The sequence below is a fragment of the Hemiscyllium ocellatum genome, chromosome 3, assembly GCF_020745735.1.
Source record: "Hemiscyllium ocellatum isolate sHemOce1 chromosome 3, sHemOce1.pat.X.cur, whole genome shotgun sequence".
Taxonomy (NCBI): domain Eukaryota; kingdom Metazoa; phylum Chordata; class Chondrichthyes; order Orectolobiformes; family Hemiscylliidae; genus Hemiscyllium; species Hemiscyllium ocellatum.
Genome location: NC_083403.1, coordinates 8,112,151 through 8,134,217, shown reverse-complemented (window position 1 = coordinate 8,134,217; position 22,067 = coordinate 8,112,151). Strand labels below are relative to the sequence as shown.

Sequence of the window (22,067 nt, the reverse complement as noted above, 5' to 3'; positions counted from 1 at the left end):
GGAATCAAGGCGGGGTTATGCAGAGTGGAGAGATAATGAGAGGGGGGTGGGGGTGGGGGTGGGGAGAAAGTAGCATAGAGTACAATAGGTGAATGGGGGTGGGGATGGAGGTGATAGGTCAGAGAGGAGGGTGGAGTGGATAGATGGAAAGGAAGATAGGCAGGTAGGACAGGTCATGAGGGCAGTGTTGAGCTGAAAGGTTGGATCTGGGGTGAGGTGGAGAAAGGGGAAATAAGGAAATTGGTGAAATCCACATTGATGTCCTGGGGTTGAAGTGTTCCGAGGCAGAAGATGAGGCACTCTTTCTCCAGGCTGAGGGACCAGCAGTGGAGGAGGCCCAGGACCTGCAGGTCCTCGGCAGAGTGGGAGAGGGAGTTGAAATGTTGGGTCACAGGCAATGGAGTTGATTGGTGCGGGTGTCCCGGAGATGTTCCTTAAAGTGCTCTGCTAGGAGACGTCCAGTCTCCCCAATGCACAGGAAACCTCATTGGGAACAACAGATACGATAAATGATATTGGTGGAAGTGCAGGTAAATCTTGTGGAAGACCTTTGGGGTCTTGGATGGAGGTGAGGGAGAAGGTGTGGGCGCAGGCTTTGCAATTCCTGCAATAGCAGGGGAGGAAGCCAGGAAGGAAGGGTGGGCTGTTGGAGGGCGTGGACCTGACCAGGTAGTCACGGATGAGGAAGGACACCACTTCTACTGGGACAACATATCCATCCCAGGACAAGCCAAAGAGAGACACGCATGAGAATTCCTAGAAGCATGGCATTCCAACCAGAACTCTGTCAACAAACACACCGACTAGGATCCCACTTGACCATCCTCTGAGAAAAAAGAACAGGAAATAACATAACCACAGGAAGTGACATCAACACCAGAAATGATATCACCTTACATTAAAAATGTCTCAGAACAAATAGCCAGACTTCTCTGACCACTGGGATTCATGACTGCCCATAAACCAACAGGCATGCTCAGACAGCAACTCACTAGGATAAAACACTCTGGACCTATTATGTGTAAGACAAACGTAATTTACAAGATTCCATGCAAAGACTGCATGGAACATTATACAGGACAAACAGACAGACAATTAACAATCCACATCCAGGAACACCAACTAGCCACTAAACGCCATGACCAGCTGTTCCTAGTAGCCATACACACAGATGACAAGGACCACAAATTCAACTGGGACAACCAACAATCATAGAACAAGCCAAACAGAGGACAGGCAGAGAATGTCTAGAAGCATGGAACTCATCCGCGGTCTCCATCAACAAACACATATACCTAGGCCAAATATACTGGCACTACAATGAAAAACTGGAACCGGCAAGCGAAAGCAACTGGAATGGAACCAAATAAATTCCAGAAAGCACAGTACAGCAGTAGTTCACAGGAAGCTCTAAAGCACTGAAGATATCACCTAGACAGAGGATGAAACATGTACAAATTGGTTTCCCAGTTTGATGAACATGCCCACAACCATGAGAACCTCTAACACTCTTGTTTTTATCTATCAGCCAAGACTCCTGATTGCACCAAATGAACAGCCCAAATCAGGAAATTTATATTCCATGGTATCCACCTTGCTGACTTCATTACAATCAGATGGGATACTATAAGCAGATCCACCAGTATACCTTAGGAAAGATATGTTAGTTGTGGAGGGAATACAACATTGGTTTACCAGAATGATACCTGGACTTCAGAGGTTAAGTAATGAGGAGACATTACTCAAGTTAGGTCATGTTCTCTAGAATTTAGAAGGCTAAGGGGGTGATCCAATCAAAATCTTCAAGGTATTCACAGGAAAAGACACTGTTGTAAAGATAAACTATTTCCACTAGTTGGGAATTTTACAACTAAGGAACATGTTTTGAGAATTGAGGCCAGACCATTCAGGAGAGATGTTATACAAAGGGTAATTGATGTTTGGAACTCTTTTTTACTGTTTTTAAGTTGTCAACTTTAAGTCTGAGATAGATAATTTTTTGTGAAGCAAAGGTAATAATGTTTATGGGCCAATGACAGGTATATAGACATATGCCACAGAACAGTTGAAAATGTGTTGCTGGTTAAAGCACAGCAGGTCAGGCAGCATCCAAGGAATAGGAAATTCGACGTTTCGGTCATAAGCCCTTCATCAGGAATGAGGAGAGGGTGCCAGGCAGGCTAAGATAAAAGGTAGGGAGGAGGGACTTGGGGGAGGGGTGATAGAGATGTGATAGGTGGAAGGAGGTCAAGGTGAGGGTGATAGGCTGGAGTGGGGTGGGGGCGGAGAGGTTAGGAAGAAGATTGCAGGTTAGGAGGGCGGTGCTGAGTTGAGGGAACCGACTAAGACAAGGTGGGGGGAGGGGAAATGAGGAAACTGGAGAAATCTGAGTTCATTCCTTGTGGTTGGAGGGTTCCCAGGTGGAAGATGAGGCGCTCTTCCTCCAACCGTCGTGTTGTTATGTTTTGCCGGTGGAGGAGTCCAAGGACCTGCATGTCCTCGGTGGAGTGGGAGGGAGAGTTAAAGTGTTGAGCCACGGGGTGGTTGGGTTGGTTGGTCCGGGCGTCCCTGAGGTGTTCTCTGAAGCGTTCCGCAAGTAAGCGGCCGGTCTCCCCATTGTAGAGGAGGCCACATCGGGTGCAGCGGATGCAATAGATGATGTGTGTGGAGGTACAGGTGAACTTGTGGCGGATATGGAAGGATCCCTTGGGGCCTTGGAGGGAAGTGAGGGAGGAGGTGTGGGCGCAAGTTTTACATTTCTTGCGGTTGCAGGGGAAGGTGCCGGGAGTGGAGGTTGGGTTGGTGGGGGGTGTGGACCTGACGAGGGAGTCACGAAGTGAGTGGTCTTTGCGGAACGCTGATAGGGGAGGGGAGGGAAATATATCCCTGGTGGTGGGGTCCGTTTGGAGGTGGCGGAAATGACGGCGGATGATACGTTGTATACGGAGGTTGATGGGGTGGTAGGTGAGACCCAGTGGGGTTCTGTCTTGATGGCGGTTGTAGGAGCGGGGCTCAAGGGCGGAGGAGCGGGAAGTGGAGGAGATGCGGTGGAGGGCATCCTCGATCACGTCTGGGGGGAATCTGCGGTCCTTGAAGAAGGAGGCCATCTGGGCTGTGCGGTGCTGGAACTGGTCCTCCTGGAAGCAGATGCGGCGGAGACGAAGGAATTGGGAATATGGGATGGAGTTTTTACAGGGGGCAGGGTGGGAGGAGGTGTAGTCCAGATAGCTGTGGGAGTCAGTCGGTTTGTAGTAGATGTCTGTGTTGAGTCGGTCGCCTGAGATAGAAATGGAAAGGTCTAGGAAGGGGAGGGAGGAGTCTGAGACAGTCCAGGTGAATTTCAGGTCGGGATGGAAGGTGTTAGTAAAGTTGATGAACTGTTCAACCTCCTCGTGGGAGCACAAGGCAGCGCCGATACAGTCATCGATGTAGCGGAGGAAAAGGTGGGGGGTGGTGCCAGTGTAGTTGCGGAAGATGGACTGTTCCACATATCCTACGAAGAGACAGGCATAGCTGGGGCCCATGCGGGTGCCCATGGCAACTCCTTTAGTTGTGGTGCTGAGTTGAGGGAACCGACTGAGACAAGGTGGGGGGAGGGGAAATGAGGAAATGCCACAGAACAGCCATGATCTCAGTGAATGGAGGTTGAATGGCTTTCTCCTGTCCCCATGTTCCTTTTTTCAGGCTGGCAGGGTATCACAAGTGGTCTGCAACAGGAGCTCCTGCTGAAGTCTGCTCTCTTTATAAGTTATATAAATGATGTAGATGAGGGGACTGAAGGGATAGTTGCTAAATTATGGAAAATTAATATGTAGGAACAACAAATAATATGGTAACTTAATAATACATACCAATTTTCCATAATTCGTGCAGTAAGGTGCCTACATCTCTCTATACCTCAGAGCCCTTGCAACTTCCCACCAATGAGATAATATGCTTTTTTTTTCCTTTTTGCCAAGTTTTATTCCACATGCCAGATCTTTGCACTCTAACTGAATCTATCAATATCTCTTTGTAGGCTCCTTATGGCCTCTTCACAACTCACTTTTCTACCTATTTTTTGTGTAAGAACCAAATTTAACGATGAACTGTTCAGGTCCTCCATCCACATCATTTATATAAATTGTAAAGAGAGCAGAATCCAGCAGGAACTTTGGTGGGAAACCACTTGTGGTAGTCCAGCAAGTGAGTAGTGGATTATGACACTCCAGCTGCAGCTCATAGACTCCACTGGTGTTTCTTCTGCTTGTCTTCTTTTGCTTCTCTTTTTATTTTTTTCTTCTTCTTTTCTCTTTGACTTCTGTCCTCCAGCAACGATTCCTAGCCTCCACCAATGATTCCCCACACCCCGGTCAGTGATGTTGTGATGATGCTGCTCTTTTAACAGGGTCATGCTGTCCTTGGATTTTTACAGAGAGGTTGTAAAAGCAGCAATTCCAAAAAGTCTGGCTTTGGATAAGTTTCAGGGCAAATTTGATAATAGCTAATAGATACTGCCTCAAGAAAAAGGCTTTCAAGTTTTTTAAAAAAGTTTGTACAATGAAAGGAAAATAGTCAGTTCTCCCAGCTCAGTGTTTCTGTGGCTTGATTTGATTTTTGGCAGTCTGGCTGTTCACTGACAGCAGTCAGGCAGTTTTGAGGCTGCTAATCCAAGAAACAACTAGGTGGAAGAAGGTGTTCCATACTGCCATCTCTCTCTCTCTCTCTCTCTCTCTCTCTCTCTCTTCTGTGAGACCTTGTGTTTGATTTTACCTTTGGTGCCAAGGAGTTTTTATTGGAACTGTTGCAAGTATTTGGAACAGTATCATTAAGTTGGGAATCTGTTGGGTCTTTGGACAGGTTAGGTTCTTCTGTATTCTGTTCTCTTTTGTTTGTGTTTCATTCAGTAATCTTGCAAACAAATTTTGTTTTGTTTAAAACTAAGTGGATTGAACCTCCTGGTATATCCATGTTACATCTGCTTAAAACAATTAACAAAGTTAGGGTGTCGGCTACTTTCTTGAAATATTTTGAGAGGGTTTGGCCTCATAACAGATTGGGGGCTCTTTGTGGGATTTGTTCTATTGTTCCAAATTGGCATTAGGATTGCTGGACTCAAAGGTAGCAAGTGGTAGGTGTTAGTGTCATTTGTTCCGAGTGTTGAATTTGGTTGGTTTAAACAGTGCTTGGGATAGCAATAGCTCTTTCAGTCATCAGGAGTTTTCTGGGGGTTGAAGAAGTGACTTTGAGGGCTTTGCAAAAGGTGATTGAATCTAAGGTGCTGGAATTAGAAAGCAAGCTGGTGTTGGAGTTGCTTCTTCCGTGAGGAAATGAGCAATAATGACAGTAATGCTCAACTCTTATTTTGCTAGAAATGCCATCAGAATTTTTAGAAATATCTAAAATTTAATTGAAAATGAAGTAGCTTAAGTTAGAGGCAATAGACAAGGGAAGGGAAACATAAATGAAACAGTTTGAATTGTGATTAAAAGCAGAGGAAAGAAGAAAAAAACAAATTGACTTAGCAGATCAAAAGAGAGAGAGAGAAGGGAGAGAAAAGAAGAGAAAGGAAATGAAGCAAAGAGGGAGGTTGAACTTCAGAAATTGGCACTTTGACAGGAGTTCAAAAATTCACTTTCTGAAATAGTGAGAAGTGCAGAGAGTTAAAACAGCAAGATTAGTAGCTGATGATTATAAGTTGGTCCATAAATCAAAGTTTGGATTAAAAAATAAATTTCAATCCTTGAGGGAAAGAAATTAGGCTGAAGAGAAATCCTCACATGGAAAGGGATAGGAAGATCTCGGTAAAGATCACAAGGATAAAGTACCACAGGGTAAAAAGGAAACCCTTGAAGGAGAACAAGAAGTTAAAGATCTCAGGTGTTTCCACTTCAATGAAGTAGGCCACAGTGTTGGTGGTTAAAAGCACTGGGAATCCAAATATAGGATAAGCTGGTGAATTTTGTTGGAGTGACAATGGAAACATAGTGGAGTTATAAAGCTGCATCAGAACATATAATCTGTTCGGAGGTTGGTTAAGGAGGAATGCCAGATCATCTTAAACCATATACTGACAAAGGTAAAGTTTATTCGTATACACCGGGAGGAGCAGGTGGAGAGGTTACAATATTAAGAGATACAGGTTCCTTTCAATCTGTGATATTAAAAGATGAGGAGATATGTACTTCTGAAGGACTATTGTTAGAAAAGGTGCTAGTAACAGAAATTCACAGTGAGACAAGAAGTGCTCAGTTATGTAAAGTGAGGTTAAAGTATCCAGTGAAGAGTGGACAGGTTGTGGTAGGAGTACTGAATAAACTCAGCTCCAGGAATACAATTGCCCTTGCAAGTGACAGCTGATTCACAGGTAAAGCACTGCCTACTGTGGTTGAAAAGCCAGTGGAAACACAGGAAATGAACTATTGCAGGAAGTATTTTCTAGGATTTTTCCTGACTGTGTAGTAACGAGGTCACAAACTCGCCAGTTGAAACAGGAGAGATCAAGGAATACAGGTGAAAAAGTTGAAATGGAATTAGCAGAGACCCTGTTTGATCAGATGGTTGACACAAACCAGGAACAGATAGGTGACAAAGCAAACATCTTTAACTCAGATAAATTGAATGAGTTACAGCAGAAAGATGAAAATTTAAAGCAATTGTATCAAAAGACATACAGAGAAAAATAATCTGAATGTATCCCTTAGTTTATTATCTTAAAAATAATGTCTTCATGAGGAAATGGAGGCCATCACATATTCAGACAAATGAGAAATGGGCAGAAGTTCATCAAGTCGTATTGCTAGTGGGTGATAGAAAGGAGATGTTGTGGGTAGCGCATGAGCTACCACTACAAGGTCATTTAGAAGTGAGCAAGACTCAAGCTAAAATACAAAACCACTTCACTGGCCTGGACTGCACAAAGATGAAGCTGAATTTTTTCTGACTTGTCATACCTGTCAGGGAATTGGAAAACCACAAGCAGTAAGAAAACCCATGTCTTTAATACCTATTTCTGCACTTGAGGAACCTTTCATGAGAATCTTATTGACTGCGTATGACCCCTACCTAAAACAAAAAGCGGAAATCAGAATTTGTTAACAATAATGGAGGTGTCCACTAGATTTCCAGAGGCCTCAACAACAATGTTGTTGAGGAGAATACTGAGATACAGGCTATTAGACTAGACAGGATTGAGGTTCATAAGGAGGAGGTGTTAGCAATTCTGGAAAGTGTGAAAATAGATAAGTCCCCTGGGCCAGGTAGGATTTATACTAGGACTGTCTGGGAAGCTAGTGAGGGATTGCAGAGCCTTTGGTTTTGATCTTCGTGTTGTCATTGTCTATAGGGATAGTGCCAGAAGACTGGAGGATAGCAAATGTAGTCCCCTTGTTCAAGAATGGGAGTAGAGACAACTCTTGGAATTATAGACCAATCTTACTTTGGTTGTGGGTAAAGTGTTGGAAAGGGTTATAAGAGAAGGGATTTATAATAATCTAGAAAGGAATAATTTGATTAGGGAGAGTCAACACAGTTTTGTGAAGGGTTGGTTGTGCCTCACAAACCTTATTTAGTTCTTTGACAAGGTGAACAAACAGGTAGATGAGAGTAAAGTGGTTGATGTGGTGTATATGGATTTCAGTAAAGCATTTGATAAAGTTCTCCACGGTAGGCTATTGCGTAAAATACAGAGGCATGGGACTGAGGATGATTTGATGGTTTGGATCAGAAATAGGGTAGTTGTAAGAAGACAGAGGGTGGTAGTTGATGGGAAATGTTCATGCTGGAGTTAGCTATGAGCAGTGTACCGCAAGGACCTATTTTGGGGCCACTTCTGTTTGTCATTTTTATAAATTACCTTGATAAGGGTGGAGAAGGATGGTTTAGTAAATCTGTGAATGACACCAGGGTCAGTGGAGTTGTGGACAGTGCCAAAGGATGTTGCAGGTTACAGCGGAACATAGATAAGCTGCATAGCTGGGTTGAGAGGTGGCAAATGTAGTCTTATGTGAAAAAGTGCGAGGTGACTCACTTCGGAAGGAGTAACAGGAATACAGAGTACTGGGCTAATGGTAAGATTCTTGGTAGTGTGGATGAGCAAAGAGATCTCCGTGTCCATGTGCATAAATCCCTGAAAGTTGCCACCCAGGTTGATAGGGTTGTTAAGAAAGCATGCGGTGTGTTAGTTTTTATTGGTAGAGGGATTGAGTTTCAGAGCCATGAGGTCATGTTGCAGCTGTACAAAACTCTTGTACTGTTCCACTTGGAGTATTGCATACAGTTCTGGTCACCACATTATAGGAAGGATGTGGAAGCATTGGAAAGGGTGCAGGTAGGATATTGCCTAGTATGGATGGAAGGTCTTATAAGCAAAGACTGAAGGACATAAGTCTGTTTTCATTAGAGACAAGAAGGTTGAGAGGTGACTTAATAGAGACACACAAGATGATTAGATAGACTGGACAGTGTGAGCCTTTTTCCTCAGATAGTGATAGGTAGTACGAGGGGACAAAGCTTTAAATATAGGACAGATATCAGAGGTAGGTTCTTTATTCAGAGAGTAGTAGAGGCATGGAATGTTTAGATAAGATTCCCTACAGTGTGGAAACAGGCCCTTCGGCTCAACAGTCCACACTGACCCTCTAAAGAGTAACCCAGCCAGACCCATTTCCCTCTATGGGCAATTTAGCATGGCCAATTCACCTGACCTGCACATGTTTGGACTGTGGGAGGAAACAGGAGCACCCGGAGGAAACCCACCCAGACACAGGGAAAAAGTGCAAACTCCACACAGACAGTCGCCTCAGGCTGGAATTGAACCTAGGACCCTGGTGCTGTGAGGCAGCAGTGCTAACCACTGAGCCAATTTAAAAATGGCATGAGTTTGTGGGTATAATTAAGGACTCAGTACAGAGGTTCATCCCCAAGAAAAGAAAGATTATCTCGGGGAGGAATTAGACAGCCATGGCTGACAAAGGAAGTCGGGAAATGTATCAAAGAAAAAGAGAGATCCTATAAAGTGGCCAAGAGCATAGAACATAGAACATAGAACATAGAAAAATACAGCGCGGTACAGGCCCTTCAGCCCTCGATGTTGCGCTGACCGAAGCCTACCTAACCTACACTAGCCCAATAACCTCCATATGCTTATCCAATGCCCACTTAAATGACCATAAAGAGGGAGAGTCCACCACTGCTACTGGCAGGGCAATCCATGAACTCACAACCCGCTGAGTAAAGAATCTACCCCTAACATCTGTCCTATACCAACCTCCCCTTAATTTAAAGCTGTGTCCTCTAGTAACAGCTGACTCCATTAGCGGAAAAAGGTTCTCACTGTCAACCCTATCTAAACTCCTAATCATTTTGAATACCTCTATCAAATCTCCCCTAAACCTTCTTTTCTCCAATGAGAACAGCCCCAAGTGCCTCAGCCTTTCCTCATACGATCTTCCTATCATGCCAGGCAACATCCTGGTAAACCTCCTCTGCACCCGTTCCAATGCCTCCACATCCTTCCTATAGTATGGTGACCAAAACTGCACACAATACTTCAGGTGAGGCCACACCAGAGTCTTATACAACTGCAACATGACCTCAGGACTCCGGAACTCAATTCCTTTATCAATAAAGCCCAGTATGCCATATGCCTTCTTCACAGCACTATTTACCTGGGTGGCAACTTTCAGAGATCTGTGTACATGGACACCAAAATCCCTCTGCTCATCCACACTACCAAGTAGCCTACCATTAGCCCAGTAATCCATCTTCTTGTTACTCCTACCAAAGTGAATCACTTCACACTTAGCTACATTGAACTCCATTTGCCACCTTTCTGCCCAGCTCTGCAACTTATCTATATCCCACTGTAACCTGCCACATTCTTCTTCGCTGTCCACAACTCCACCGACTTTCGTATCATCCGCAAACTTGCTCACCCAGCCTTCAAGCTCCTCCTCCAGATCATTTATAAAAATGACAAACAGCAATGGTCCCGAAACAGATCCTTGTGGTACACCGCTAGTAACTGCACTCCAAGATGAACCTATACCATCAACTACTACCCTCTGTCTCCTTCCAGCCAGCCAATTCCTAATCCAAACCTCTAATGCACCCTCAATGCCATACCTCCATAGTTTTTGCAGTAGCCTACCATGGGGTACCTTATCGAACACCTTGCTAAAATCCATATACACTACATCTACTGCTTTACCCTCGTCCACTTCCTTGGTCACCTTCTCAAAGAACTCAATAAGGTTTGTGAGGCACGACCTGCCCTTCACAAAACCATGCTGACTATCCTTGATCACATTATTCCTATCCAGATGTTCATAAATCCTATCCCTTACAATTCTCTCTAAGACTTTGCCCGCAACAGAAGTGAGACTCACCAGCCTATAGTCACTAGAGCTATCCATACTCCCATTCTTGAACAAGGGGACGACATTCGCTATCCTCCAGTCTTCTGGCACTATTCCTGTAGACAACTACGACATAAAAATCAAGGCCAATGGCTCCGCTATCTCCTCCCTAGCTTCCCAGAGGATCCTAGGATAAATGCCATCAAGCCCAGGGGACTTATCTATTTTCACCCTTTCCAGTATTCCCCAGACCTCTTCCCTACATACCAAGCCATCCATTCTAATCACTTGTGACTCAATATTCACATCAGCAACAATGTCCTGTTCCTGAGTGAACACTGACGAAAATTATTGATTTAGTGTCTCTCCAATCTCCTCCGCCTCCACGCACAACTTCCCACTACTATCCTTGACTGGACAGATACCTACCCTAGTCATCCTTTTATTCCTGACATACCTATGCCTTTGGGTTTTCCCTAATCCTACCAACTAAGGACTTTTCATGTCTCCTTCTCGCTGCTCTTAGCTCTCTCTTTAGATCCTTCCTGGCTACCTTATAACTCTCAATCACCCCAAATGAACCTTCACACCTCATCTTTACATAGGCCGCCCTCTTCCCTTTCACAAGGGATTCCAATTCCTTATTAAACCACGGCTCCCTCACAAGACCCTTTCCTCCCTGCCTGACTGGTACATACTTATCAAGGACACCCAATAGCTGCTCCTTGAACAAGCTCCACATATCATTTGTGTCCTTCCCTTGAAGCCTATTTTTCCAATCCACACATCCTAAGTCATGCATCATAATTTCCCTGCCCCCAGCTATAACTCCTGCCCTGCAGTGCACACTTATCTCTCTCCATCACTAGAGTAAATGTCACTGAGTTGTGGTCACTGTCCCCGAAGTGCTCACCTACCTCCAAGTCTAACACCTGGCCTGGTTCATTACCTAGAACCAAATCCAGTATAGCCTCACCTCTTGTTGGCCTGTCTACATATTGTGTCAGGAAACCCTCCTGCACACATTGGACAAACACCGAAAGCGTCGCGGTTCCGGCGGCGTCCGGTGAGCTCTCGCTGGCCCTTGAAAATCCGGGGGAGATGGTGTAAATCTCGCGCTGGGCCGTACCCATATCCGCAGCAGGTCTCCAAGGTGAACAGCCTCTGGCATGTTAGAACAATGTAGGTAAGGGAAGTCGGCAAGTCAGATCCGTAACTTCGGGATAAGGATTGGCTCTAAGGGCTGGGTCGGTCGGGCTGGGGTGCGAAGCGGGGCTGGGCACGTGCCGCGGCTGGACGAGGCGCCGCCCCCTCACGGGGGCCGGTGGCGACTCTGGACGCGCGCCGGGCCCTTCCTGTGGATCGCCCCAGCTGCGGTGCCCGTCGTCCTTCCACGGCAGGCGGTCAGGTGAATTGGCCATGCTAAATTGCCCGTAGTGTTAGATAAGGGGTAATGTAGGGGTATGGGTGGGTTTCGCTTCGGCGGGTCGGTGTGGACTTGTTGGGCCGAAGGGCCTGTTTCCACACTGTAAGTCTAATCTAATCTAATCTAATCTAACGAACTTGAGCTATAGCTTTCTCAGTCAATATCTGGGAAATTAAAGTCCCCCATAACAACCACCCTACTACTTTCACTCTTCTCCTGAACCATCCTCGCAATACTTTCCTCTACGTCTCTAGGACTATTAGGAGGCCTGTAGAAAACTCCTAACAGGGTGACCTCACCTTTCATATTTCTAACCTCAGCCCAAACTACCTCAGATGGCAACTCTTCCTCCATCGTCCTTTCCACCGCTGTAATACTATCCTTGACAAGCAATGCCACACCTCCCCCTCTTTTATCCCCACCTCTGACCCTACTAAAACATTTAAACCCTGGAACCTGCAACAGCCATTCCTGTCCCTGTTCTACCCACGTCTCTGTAATGGCCACAACATCGAAGTCCCAGGTACCAACCCACGCTGCAAGTTCATCTACCTTATTTTGTATACTTCTGGCATTGAAGTATGCACACTTCAAGCCATCTTCCTGTTTACCGGCACCCTCCTTCGAGATCGATGCCATGTTCCTAACCTCCCAACACTCCAGGTCCTGTACCCTAAAGCTACAGTCCAGGTTCCCATGCCCCTGCAGAGTTAGTTTAAACCCTCCCAAAGAGCACTAGCAAACCTCCCCCCAAGGATACTGGTGCCCCTCGGGTTCAGGTGTAGACCATCCTGTTTACAGAGATCTCACCTTCCCCAGAAAGAACCCCAGTTGTCCAGAAACCGGAATCCCTCCCTCCTGCACCATCCCTGTAGCCATGCATTTAACTGTTCTCTCTCCCTATTCCTTGACTCTCTATCATGTGGCACGGGTAACAAACCAGAGACAACAACTCTGTTCGTTCTAGCTCTGAGCTTCCAACCTAGCTCCCTGAAAGCCTGCCTAACATCCTCATCCCTCTTCCTACCTATGTCGTTGGTGCCAACATGGACCACTACCTGGGGCTGTTCCCCCTCCCCCTTAAGGACCCGGAAAACACGATCAGAGACATCACGTACCCTTGCACTTGGGAGGCAACATACCAATCGTGAGTCTCTGTCGCCCCCACAAAACCGCCTATCTGTGCCCCTCACTATTGAGTCCCCAATAACTATTGCTCTACCTTTCTCCACCCTTCCCTTCTGAGCAGCGGGGACAGGCTCCGTGCCAGAGGCCTGAACCTCGTTGCTTACCCCTGGTAAGTCATCCCCCCCACAAGTATCCAAAACGGTATACTTGTTCTTGAAGGGAACGACCGCAGGGGGTCCCTGCACTGGCTGCTTCCTCCCACTCCCCCTCACTGTCACCCATCTCTCTATAACTTTCGGAGTAACTACTTCCCTAAAGCTCTGATCTATGACCCCCTCTGCCTCCCGAATGATCCGCAGTTCATCCAACTCCAGCTCCAGTTCCCTAACACGGTCTTGGAGGAGCTGGAGATGGCTGCACTTCCTGCAAGTGTATTCAGCAGGGACGCTAATGGCTTCCCTCACCTCATACATCTTGCAAGAGGAATATTGCACTGCCTTCGCTGCCATCCCTCTAAAAGGTAAACTTTAAAAAAAAAAGATCTAAAGAAACAAACAAGCAAAATGCAGCACTTACCTGCTTACCGCAACGGGTCTTATTATTAGGTTAGAGGAGGAGGACGGGTGGGAGGCTCTATCCCTTTAGTGCCTCGGGTTCCTCACCTGCGCGCTTTTATAGAGAAAAAAAAACCTTCCCAGGTAAGCTAGCGCTACACCAGCTTTCGGGTCCGCTAGGCGCTTAGAAAAAAAAACTTTAAATTTTAACCGTTTAAAAAAAAACTAACTGGACTATCCCGTGACTTAAAAAAAATCAGAAGATTGGGAACGCTCCAAAAAAAACAGAGGATAACAAAGAGAGAAATAAGGAAGGAGAGGATCAAATATGAAGGTAGGCTAGCTAGTAATATTAGAAATGATAGTAAAGGTTCCTTTCAATACATAAGAAACAAACGACAGGCAAAAGTAGACATTGGGCCACTTCAAACTGATGCTGGAAGGCTAGAGTTGGGAGATAAGGAAATAGCTGGAAAACTTAACAAGTACTTTGCGTCAGTCTTCACAGTGGAAGATATGAGTAATATCCCAACAATTAAAGGGAGTCAGGGGGCTGAGTTAAGTATGGTTGCCATTCCAAAAGGGATAGTGCTAGAAAAGCTAAAAAAATCTAAAAATTGATAAATCTCCTGGCCCTGATGGGCTCCATCCTAGAGTTCTGAGGGAGGTGGCTGAGGAAATAGCGGAGGCATTGGTTGAGATCTTTCAAAAGTCACTGGAGTCAGGGAAAGTCCCGGATGATTGGAAGATTGCTGTTGTAACCCCCTTGTTCAAGAAAGGATCAAGACAAAAGATAGAAAATTATAGGCCAATTAGCCTAACCTCAGTTGTTGGTAAAATTCTAGAATCCATCATTAAGGATGAGGTTTCTAAATTCTTGGAAGAGCAGGGTCGGATTAGAACAAGTCAACATGGATTTAGTAAGGGGAGGTTGTGCCTGACAAACCTGTTAGAAGTCTTTGAAGAGGTGACAAGTAGGTTAGATCTGGGAAACCCAGTGGATGTGGTCTTTCTAGACTTCCAAAGGCCTTTGATAAGGTGCCACACGGGAGGCTGCTGAGCAAGGTGAGGGCCCATGGTGTTCAAGGTGAGCTACTGGCATGGATTGAGGATTGTCTGTCTGACAGAAGGCAGAGAGTTGGGATAAGAAGTTCTTTTTGAAATGGTAGTCGGTGACAAGTGGTGTCCCGCAGGGTTCAGTGTTCGGGCCACAGCTGTTCACATTATATATTAATGATCTGGATGAAGGGACTGGGGGCATTCTAGCGAAGTTTGCCGATGATACGAAGATAGGTGGACAGGCAGGTAGTACTGAGGAAGTGGGGAGGCTGCAGAAGGATCTAGACAGTTTGGGAGAGTGGTCCAGGAAATGCCTGATGGAATTCAATGTGAGCAAATGCGAGGTCTTGCACTTTGGAAAAAAGAATACAAGCATGGACTACTTTCTAAACGGTGAGAAAATTCGTAAGCCAAAATACAAAGGGATCTGGGAGTGCTAGTCGAGGATTTTCTAAAGGTAAACATGCAGGTTGAATCTGTGATTAAGAAAGCGAATGCAATGTTGTCATTTATCTCAAAAGGGTTGGAATATAAAAGCAGCGACGTGCTGCTGAGACTTTATAAAGCTCTGGTTAGGTCCCATTTGGAGTACTGTGTCCAGTCTTGAGCCCCACACCTCAGGAGGCACATACTGTGTCCAGCGGAGATTCACACAGATGATTCCTGGAATGGTAGGTCTGATGTATGAGGAATGGCTGAGGATCCTAGGATTGTACTCATTGGAGTTTAGAAGGTTAAGGGGAGATCTAATAGAAACTTACAAGATAATACATGGCTTGGAAAAGGTGGACGCTAAGAAATTGTTTCCATTAGGCGAGAGACTCGGACCCATGGGCACAGCCTTAGAATTAAAGGGGATCAATTCAGAACAGAAATGCAGAGACATTTCTTCAGCCAGAGAGTGGTGGGCCTGTGGAATTCATTGCCGCAGAGTGCAGTGGTGGCCGGGATGCTAAATGTCTTCAAGGCAGAGATTGATAAATTCTTGGTGTCACAAGGAATTAAGGGCTACAGGGAGAATGTGGATAAGTAGAGTTGAAATGCCCATCAGCCATGATTAAATGGCAGAGTGGACTCGATGGGCTGAATGGCCTTACTTCCATTCCTATGTCTTATGCTCTTATGGTTCTGCCTGAAACAGTAATAGACTCGCCAACCTTAAGGGCATTTAAATGGTCATTGGATAAACATATGGATGATAGTGGAATAGAGTAAGTTCGATGGATTTCAGTTTGGTTTCACAGGTTGATGCAACATCGAGGGCCGAAGGGCCTGCAATGCACCGTAATGTTCTATGTTCTATGCTTCATTATGCAATATCACAGCTTAAAGGATTGTTGAGGAGTTACTCAAATTTTTCACTGGATACATACTACCCACAGAAGTATAATCAGATCAAGGGCCAAACGTTACATCAAAAATACTCAAGGAAGTTATGGACAGCTTAGGAGCACATCAGGCATTAAAGACCGTGTTGAGGGCTGATAGTCAAGACTATCCACATGATTGAGATAAGGGAAATGTGATTTTTCTTTTGAGATCACTGTACCAAATGAATTGACCAAATTCAATCCATTTGAATTAGCTTTTGGACATGAAGTGACAGGACCACCAAAATCGGTTAAGGAGAAATTGATAAGCCAGCATTCAGAGACCATATATCTGGACTATGTCAAAACTTTGGGACGATTATATAGAGCAGGGACATTAGCTGGACAGATTTCACAGCATACAATGAAACAGGAAGCAGATAAGAAATCAAAAACTCACAAGGTTGCTATCAGAGATAAGGTTACTTCCACTGATAGGTGAACCTTTAAAAGCAAGGTTTAGTGGATTTTATCAAGTTGAAAGGAAATTGAGTGTGGTGACAATTGATAAGGACTCCACACAAAAAGAAATCTCACACAAAAAGAAATTTTAACAGGGAAGAAAATTCAAAGGAGACTGTGTTATTAGTTACAGTACAGAGGGAAAATTAAATTCAGAGTATTTTGAATTGGATATTCCTCAAATTAAGATGGACATTGAGGAAATTGTCAAAAATTGGGATAAATTAGTGAGTTACCTTCCAGAGGAAAATCAAAATTGACCTGAAAGAGTTACTGCTATCGCATGGGGAGGTATGTGGAAATAAGCTGGGAAGTACTAACCTAACTATGCATGATGTAGATATAGGAGTTGCTGTTCTGATTAAGTAACGTCCTTATAGGCATACCTTCTAAGTTGGTGCAGGTTCAAAAGGAGACTGAATTCAAGCTCCAAGGCTATATAATCAAAGTGAGTTACTGTGACTGGAGCTCACCCCCAGTAATGGTGCCAAAACCAGGTGGCACCCAATTGTTATGTGTGCACTATCGCAAAATCAATGCAGTTACAAAGACTGATGGATATCCGGTTCTGCGTTTGGACGACTGTTGAAAAGGTGGGATAAGCGACTTACATTTCTAAGTTTGACTTATTCAGAGGAGACTTGCAGGTACGTTTCTCAGAGAGAGAGAGAGAAGGCAATTTCAACTTTTCTAATGCTGATGGACTATATCAGTTAAGAGTCATGCCATTTGGTATGACAATGCGCCAGCTACATTTCAGAGACTAACCAATAAAGACATTGCCGGATTTCCCAACTGTGCCATATATATTGTTGACCTGGTGATTTTTAGTCACCCATGGAAGGAGCATGTGCAACATTTATCAGACTTGTTTGAACAATTTCGGGAGGCAGGCTAGGTGCCTAGCTAACAGTGCATTTGCCAAAGCCTGAGTAACCTTTCTGGGCCGTATTATTGGACATGGACAAGTGGCCCCCAAGGAATGCAAAAACAAAGGCAACTGAAGAGTTTGTCATACCATTGATACAAAGAGCAAAACTACAATTCCTGGAATTGAGTGTATTTTATCGGAAATTTATGCTAGATTTTATCAGTGTGGCTGCTCCACATGTTTACTACTAAAGAAAGGCAAAAAGTTTCAGTGGGCAGTGGGCTGTCAGAAGACATTTGACAGCCTGAAAGCTGTTTTAACCACAGCCGCACTATTACTCAGACATAATTTCCTGATGAAGGGCTTATGCCCGAAACGTTGAATTTCCTGTTCCTTGGATGCTGCCTAACCTGCTGTGCTTTAACCAGCAACACATTTTCAACTGTGATCTCCAGCATCTGCAGACCTCACTTTTTACCCATAATTACGCGAAGCCATTCAAGGTGGTTATTGATGCAAGTGATGTGGGTGTCAGTGCTATGCTCTTGCAGGAAGACGATGAGAAGGAAAAAAGACCTATTGGGTATTTCTCCAGGAAATTGAGCATTTATCAGCAAAAATATTCAACAGCTGAGAAAGAAACTTTGAGCTTGGTGGTGGTGTTACAACATTTCAATGTTTATATTACCAGAGATGTGGAGGAGCCGGTGTTAGGCTGGGGTGGACAAGGTTAAAGATCACACAACACCAGGTTATAGTCCAAAAGGTTTATTTGGAATGAACAGCTTTTGGAGTACTGCTCCTTCATCAGGTAGTTGTGGATCAGGGCCTTAAAACAAATAATTCATTGCAAAATATTACAGTGTCATGCAACTGAAATGATATATTGAACAAGCCAAGTTCGGTACCCATGAGGATGGCCTCAACTGGAACCTCGGGTTCATGTCATTGTACAGGTGACCCCACTACATTTTATATATACACACACACAGACGCACACACACGCACTCTTACATACTGACACACTCACGCAGACAATTTCTCATACACATTCTCTTTCACATATACAGACACATACACCCCCCACACCCACACACACACACACACCCTTTCACAGGCTTATGCTCCATAATACTCGCACACACTTTACCAAGCTTGTACACACGCATATACATGCTCTCTCATGTGCACTCACACTCACTCTCTCTCCCTCTCTCTCATGCACATGCACACATATAGGTCTATGGGGTGAATTTGTATTTGCAGAATTATATTTGCAGATATGTTCTATTTTGATCAAAAACTGCACAATCTGCAGGCAGTCAATGCAGGCAGTCAATCCATGCAACATTTTGTAAATCCCACTTTGGAAACAAAACCAGTCTGACCCAAGACTGGGATACAGATAGACTCTAACTTCACATCTTTAATGCATTGTCTGAACTGAGATATCACCGTTTTTTCTAAATCCTTACGTTATCTCGAGAATGTGACTTCAAAGGAGTTCTGGGATATAAATACTAATGAACCGAAACCTGCAACCTATTCTAAAAGAGAAAAGACTTACCAACAATCTATATTTGTTCAATATACTATTTGAGTTGCATAATACTGTAATATTTTACTTTGAATTGTGTGTCATATGGTCCTGCTCCACAACTACCCGATGAAGGAGCAGCGCTCTGAAAGCTAGTGCTTCAAAATAAACCTGTTGGACTATAATCTAGTGTTGTCTAATTTTTAACCGATGTTACCAGTAACATATCTAAGATAATCATATACACTGATCATAACCCATTGAAGTTTGTGGAGGTCATATAAGCAACAATTTGTAAGATACAAATGTCAGACTGTTTAGATGGAGCTTGTTGCTCCAACTATTCAATTTAAAAATTATGCATGTGGCAGGATGAGAAAACGTACTGTCAAGACTTGAATGAGAAATGGAGGTGTTCAGTGGTGTGACTAAAACAGACTGAAACGAAACGTTGTAGTGCATGTTTGCATGATTATTGCCAATGTAATGTATTTAGATATTGTAGTGTACTAACAATGTAAGATTATGTGGTTTTAAAATGAAACCATCTTTGGATATTAATGGTTTTTTTAAAGGGGAAAGGTGTGATAATGCTGCCCCTCTAACAAGTTATGCTGTCCTTTTTTTCAGAGAGGTCATAAAAGCAACAGTTCTGAAAAGTCTGGTTTTGAGTGGGTTTTAGGGTCAATTTGATTATAGCCTCAGGAAAAGGCTTTTAAGTTTTTTTTTAAAATGTACAATATAAGGGGAGTGCCTCAGCTTTTCTCAGATTTGATTTGGTTTTTGGCAGTCTAGCTGTTCACTGAAAGCATTCAGGTAGTTATGACACTGCTGATCCAAGAAACAGCTACATGGAAGAAGGTGTTCCATTCTGCCATCTCTCTCTCTCTCTCTCTTCTGTAAGACCTTGTGCTTGATTTTACCTTTTGTGCCAAGGGGTATTTATGGGGATTGTTGCAAGTAATTGGAACAATATCATTAAGTTAGGAATCTATTGGGTTTTTGGATAGGGTTAAGTTCTTCTGTATTCTATTCTCTATTGTTTGTGTTTCATTTGGTAATCTTGTAAATAAATTCTGTTTTGTTTAAACCTAAGTGGTTTGACCAGCTGCATCCCCTCTCGAATATCCGCAATACATCTGTTTAAAACAACTGGCAAAGTTAGGATCTGGGCTACTTCCTTGAAAAGGTTTGCAGGGGTCTGGTCCATAACAACGTCTTCTGGCTTTCAACATGTAATGACTCACAGCCTCCAGCGACAATTCCTGGCATCCACCAAGCGATGATTCCTGGCCTCTGCTGACAATTTGTGGCCTGACACAGCAGTCTCCCAGCTTTGATGTAGCGACCTCCTGGTGTGGTGACTGCCTGGCCTAGCACAGTGGACTCCGCCCATATGGGCCTCCCGGCGTGGTGACCTCCCAGCCTGGCACACCAGCCTCCCGACGTGGCATGTCGCGGACTGGAAGCTAGATGTCAGCATGATCTCCTGCACTGAACTTTTATTCTGTAATGCTGGATAATATATTTCTGTATTGTCTAAAATCTTGTAAGTAAAGAAGCTGTCTGGTTATTTTTCTATTGAAGCCAGCCTGTAATTGGCAACGTTGAAAGGTTTTACTAAACTCATTGAGTATATGTGACAACAAAGCTAATCTATTCTGTTCATTTCTAATTAAATGCTATATTTGATTATGAGGGGAATTGAATGCAAGAGTAGGAAGGTTATGCTTCAGTAATGCAGGCTATTGGTAAGTCTGCATCTGGTATACTGTGTACTATAGTCATTGTACTTAAAGAAGGGCATTAATATGTTGGAAGCAGTTCAGCGAAGTTCTATTAGATTAAAAGATTAATACTTGAAATGAGTGCACTGCCTTATGATAAAAAGTGAGGTCTGCAGATGCTGGAGATCACAGCTGAAAATGTGTTGCTGGTTAAAGCACAGCAGGTCAGGCAGCATCCAAGGAACAGGAAATTCGACGTTTCGGGCCAGATTCCTGATGAAGGGCTCTGGCCTGAAACGTCGAATTTCCTGTTCCTTGGATGCTGCCTAACCTGCTGTGCTTTAACCAGCAACACATTTTCAGCACTGCATTATGGGGAAAGGTTAGACAGGCTAGGTCTGTATGCTTTGAAGTTTAGAAGATTCAGATGTGATTTAATTAAAACAGATAAGGTCCTGAGGGGACTTGACCAGGTGGATTTAAAAAGAATGTGGAAGAATCTAGAACTCCTCTTTCCAGAATGAACATTTTTTGCCTTGAGTCTTGAAAATTTGAGATTTTGGAATGCTCTTCTTCAAAAGACACTGGAAACAGAATATTTAAAAATTTTTAAAGCAGTAGTAGATAGATTTTTGATTACCAGGGAATAAAAGGTTATTAGAAGATATGAAGGAATGTAGAATTGAGATTGAAGACAGATTAACCATGATCTTACAAATGACAGAGCAGGCTTAAAGGGCCAAGTGGCCTCTTCTTGTTCCTTGTTCATATGTTTGTGTGTACGGAGAAGCAGGTGCAGGGTATCTTTGAAATAGGTCATCCAGTATATGGCTAGAAGGCATACAAACTCATAATAATTCCAACCTATGCAAAGTAGAAAGAATGTGGCTGAAGTATTGCTGTAGGAAGGGGAAAAAGGGTGGAATTTTGAAATTAAACCTTGACAAAAGTCAATGTTATGGAAATCTAGATGGAATGTAGAACTATTCTCTGATTTGCTCTTGCCCATTTTAGCCAACAAAGCCAATTTCTGTTCCTGTGATTTCTGAGTAAAACGTACTAATGATTAAATATACCTCAATATCATCTTTAAATTGAAGCAGTGGAGCATCCATGACATTTTTCAGAGAGAATGTTTCTGATGTCACATTAAATTTGTGCCCTGTTACTGCAGAAATCCGGTTCCAGTGTCTTAGCTGCATTGACTTATTCGACATCATTTCCAAGAGTGGACATGATTCACTGAAGTCATCGATTTTCTTCTTCAGATCCAAAAATGCTTGCCATTCCTTCAAGCCTTTGGGCAACCTACGACACCTAGAAATTCAGATTAAAGAACAGTTCAGTGAATACCAGATTAATTCACAAAAGTAAGCCAATATAACATTGGTACCATCAGCATCAAACACTGGAACGTTTTGTGCCCCTTCTGCAATTCAATAATATCTTTCCTATAGCAGGGCTACCAGAACTGCACACAGTACTCCAAAAGTGGTCTCACCAATGTCCTATACAACCACAACATGATGTTATAGCTTGATAGTTAATGGTGTGAGCAATGAAGACAAGCTTGCCAAATGCCTTCTTTGCCATCCC

The 22,067-nt window shown here is 43.8% G+C and overlaps 1 protein-coding gene across 1 annotated transcript in view; it reads right to left on the bottom strand.

Moving 5' to 3' along the window:
- The window catches only part of LOC132834281 (dynein axonemal heavy chain 8-like), a 1,170,382-nt gene that overhangs the window by 513,294 nt on the left and 635,021 nt on the right, over positions 1-22,067 (bottom strand). Inside the window, exon 34 of the mRNA XM_060853001.1 lies at positions 21,548-21,788. Within this exon, the coding sequence (XP_060708984.1) occupies positions 21,548-21,788 (241 nt within the window). The remainder of the gene's footprint in view (positions 1-21,547; positions 21,789-22,067) is intronic.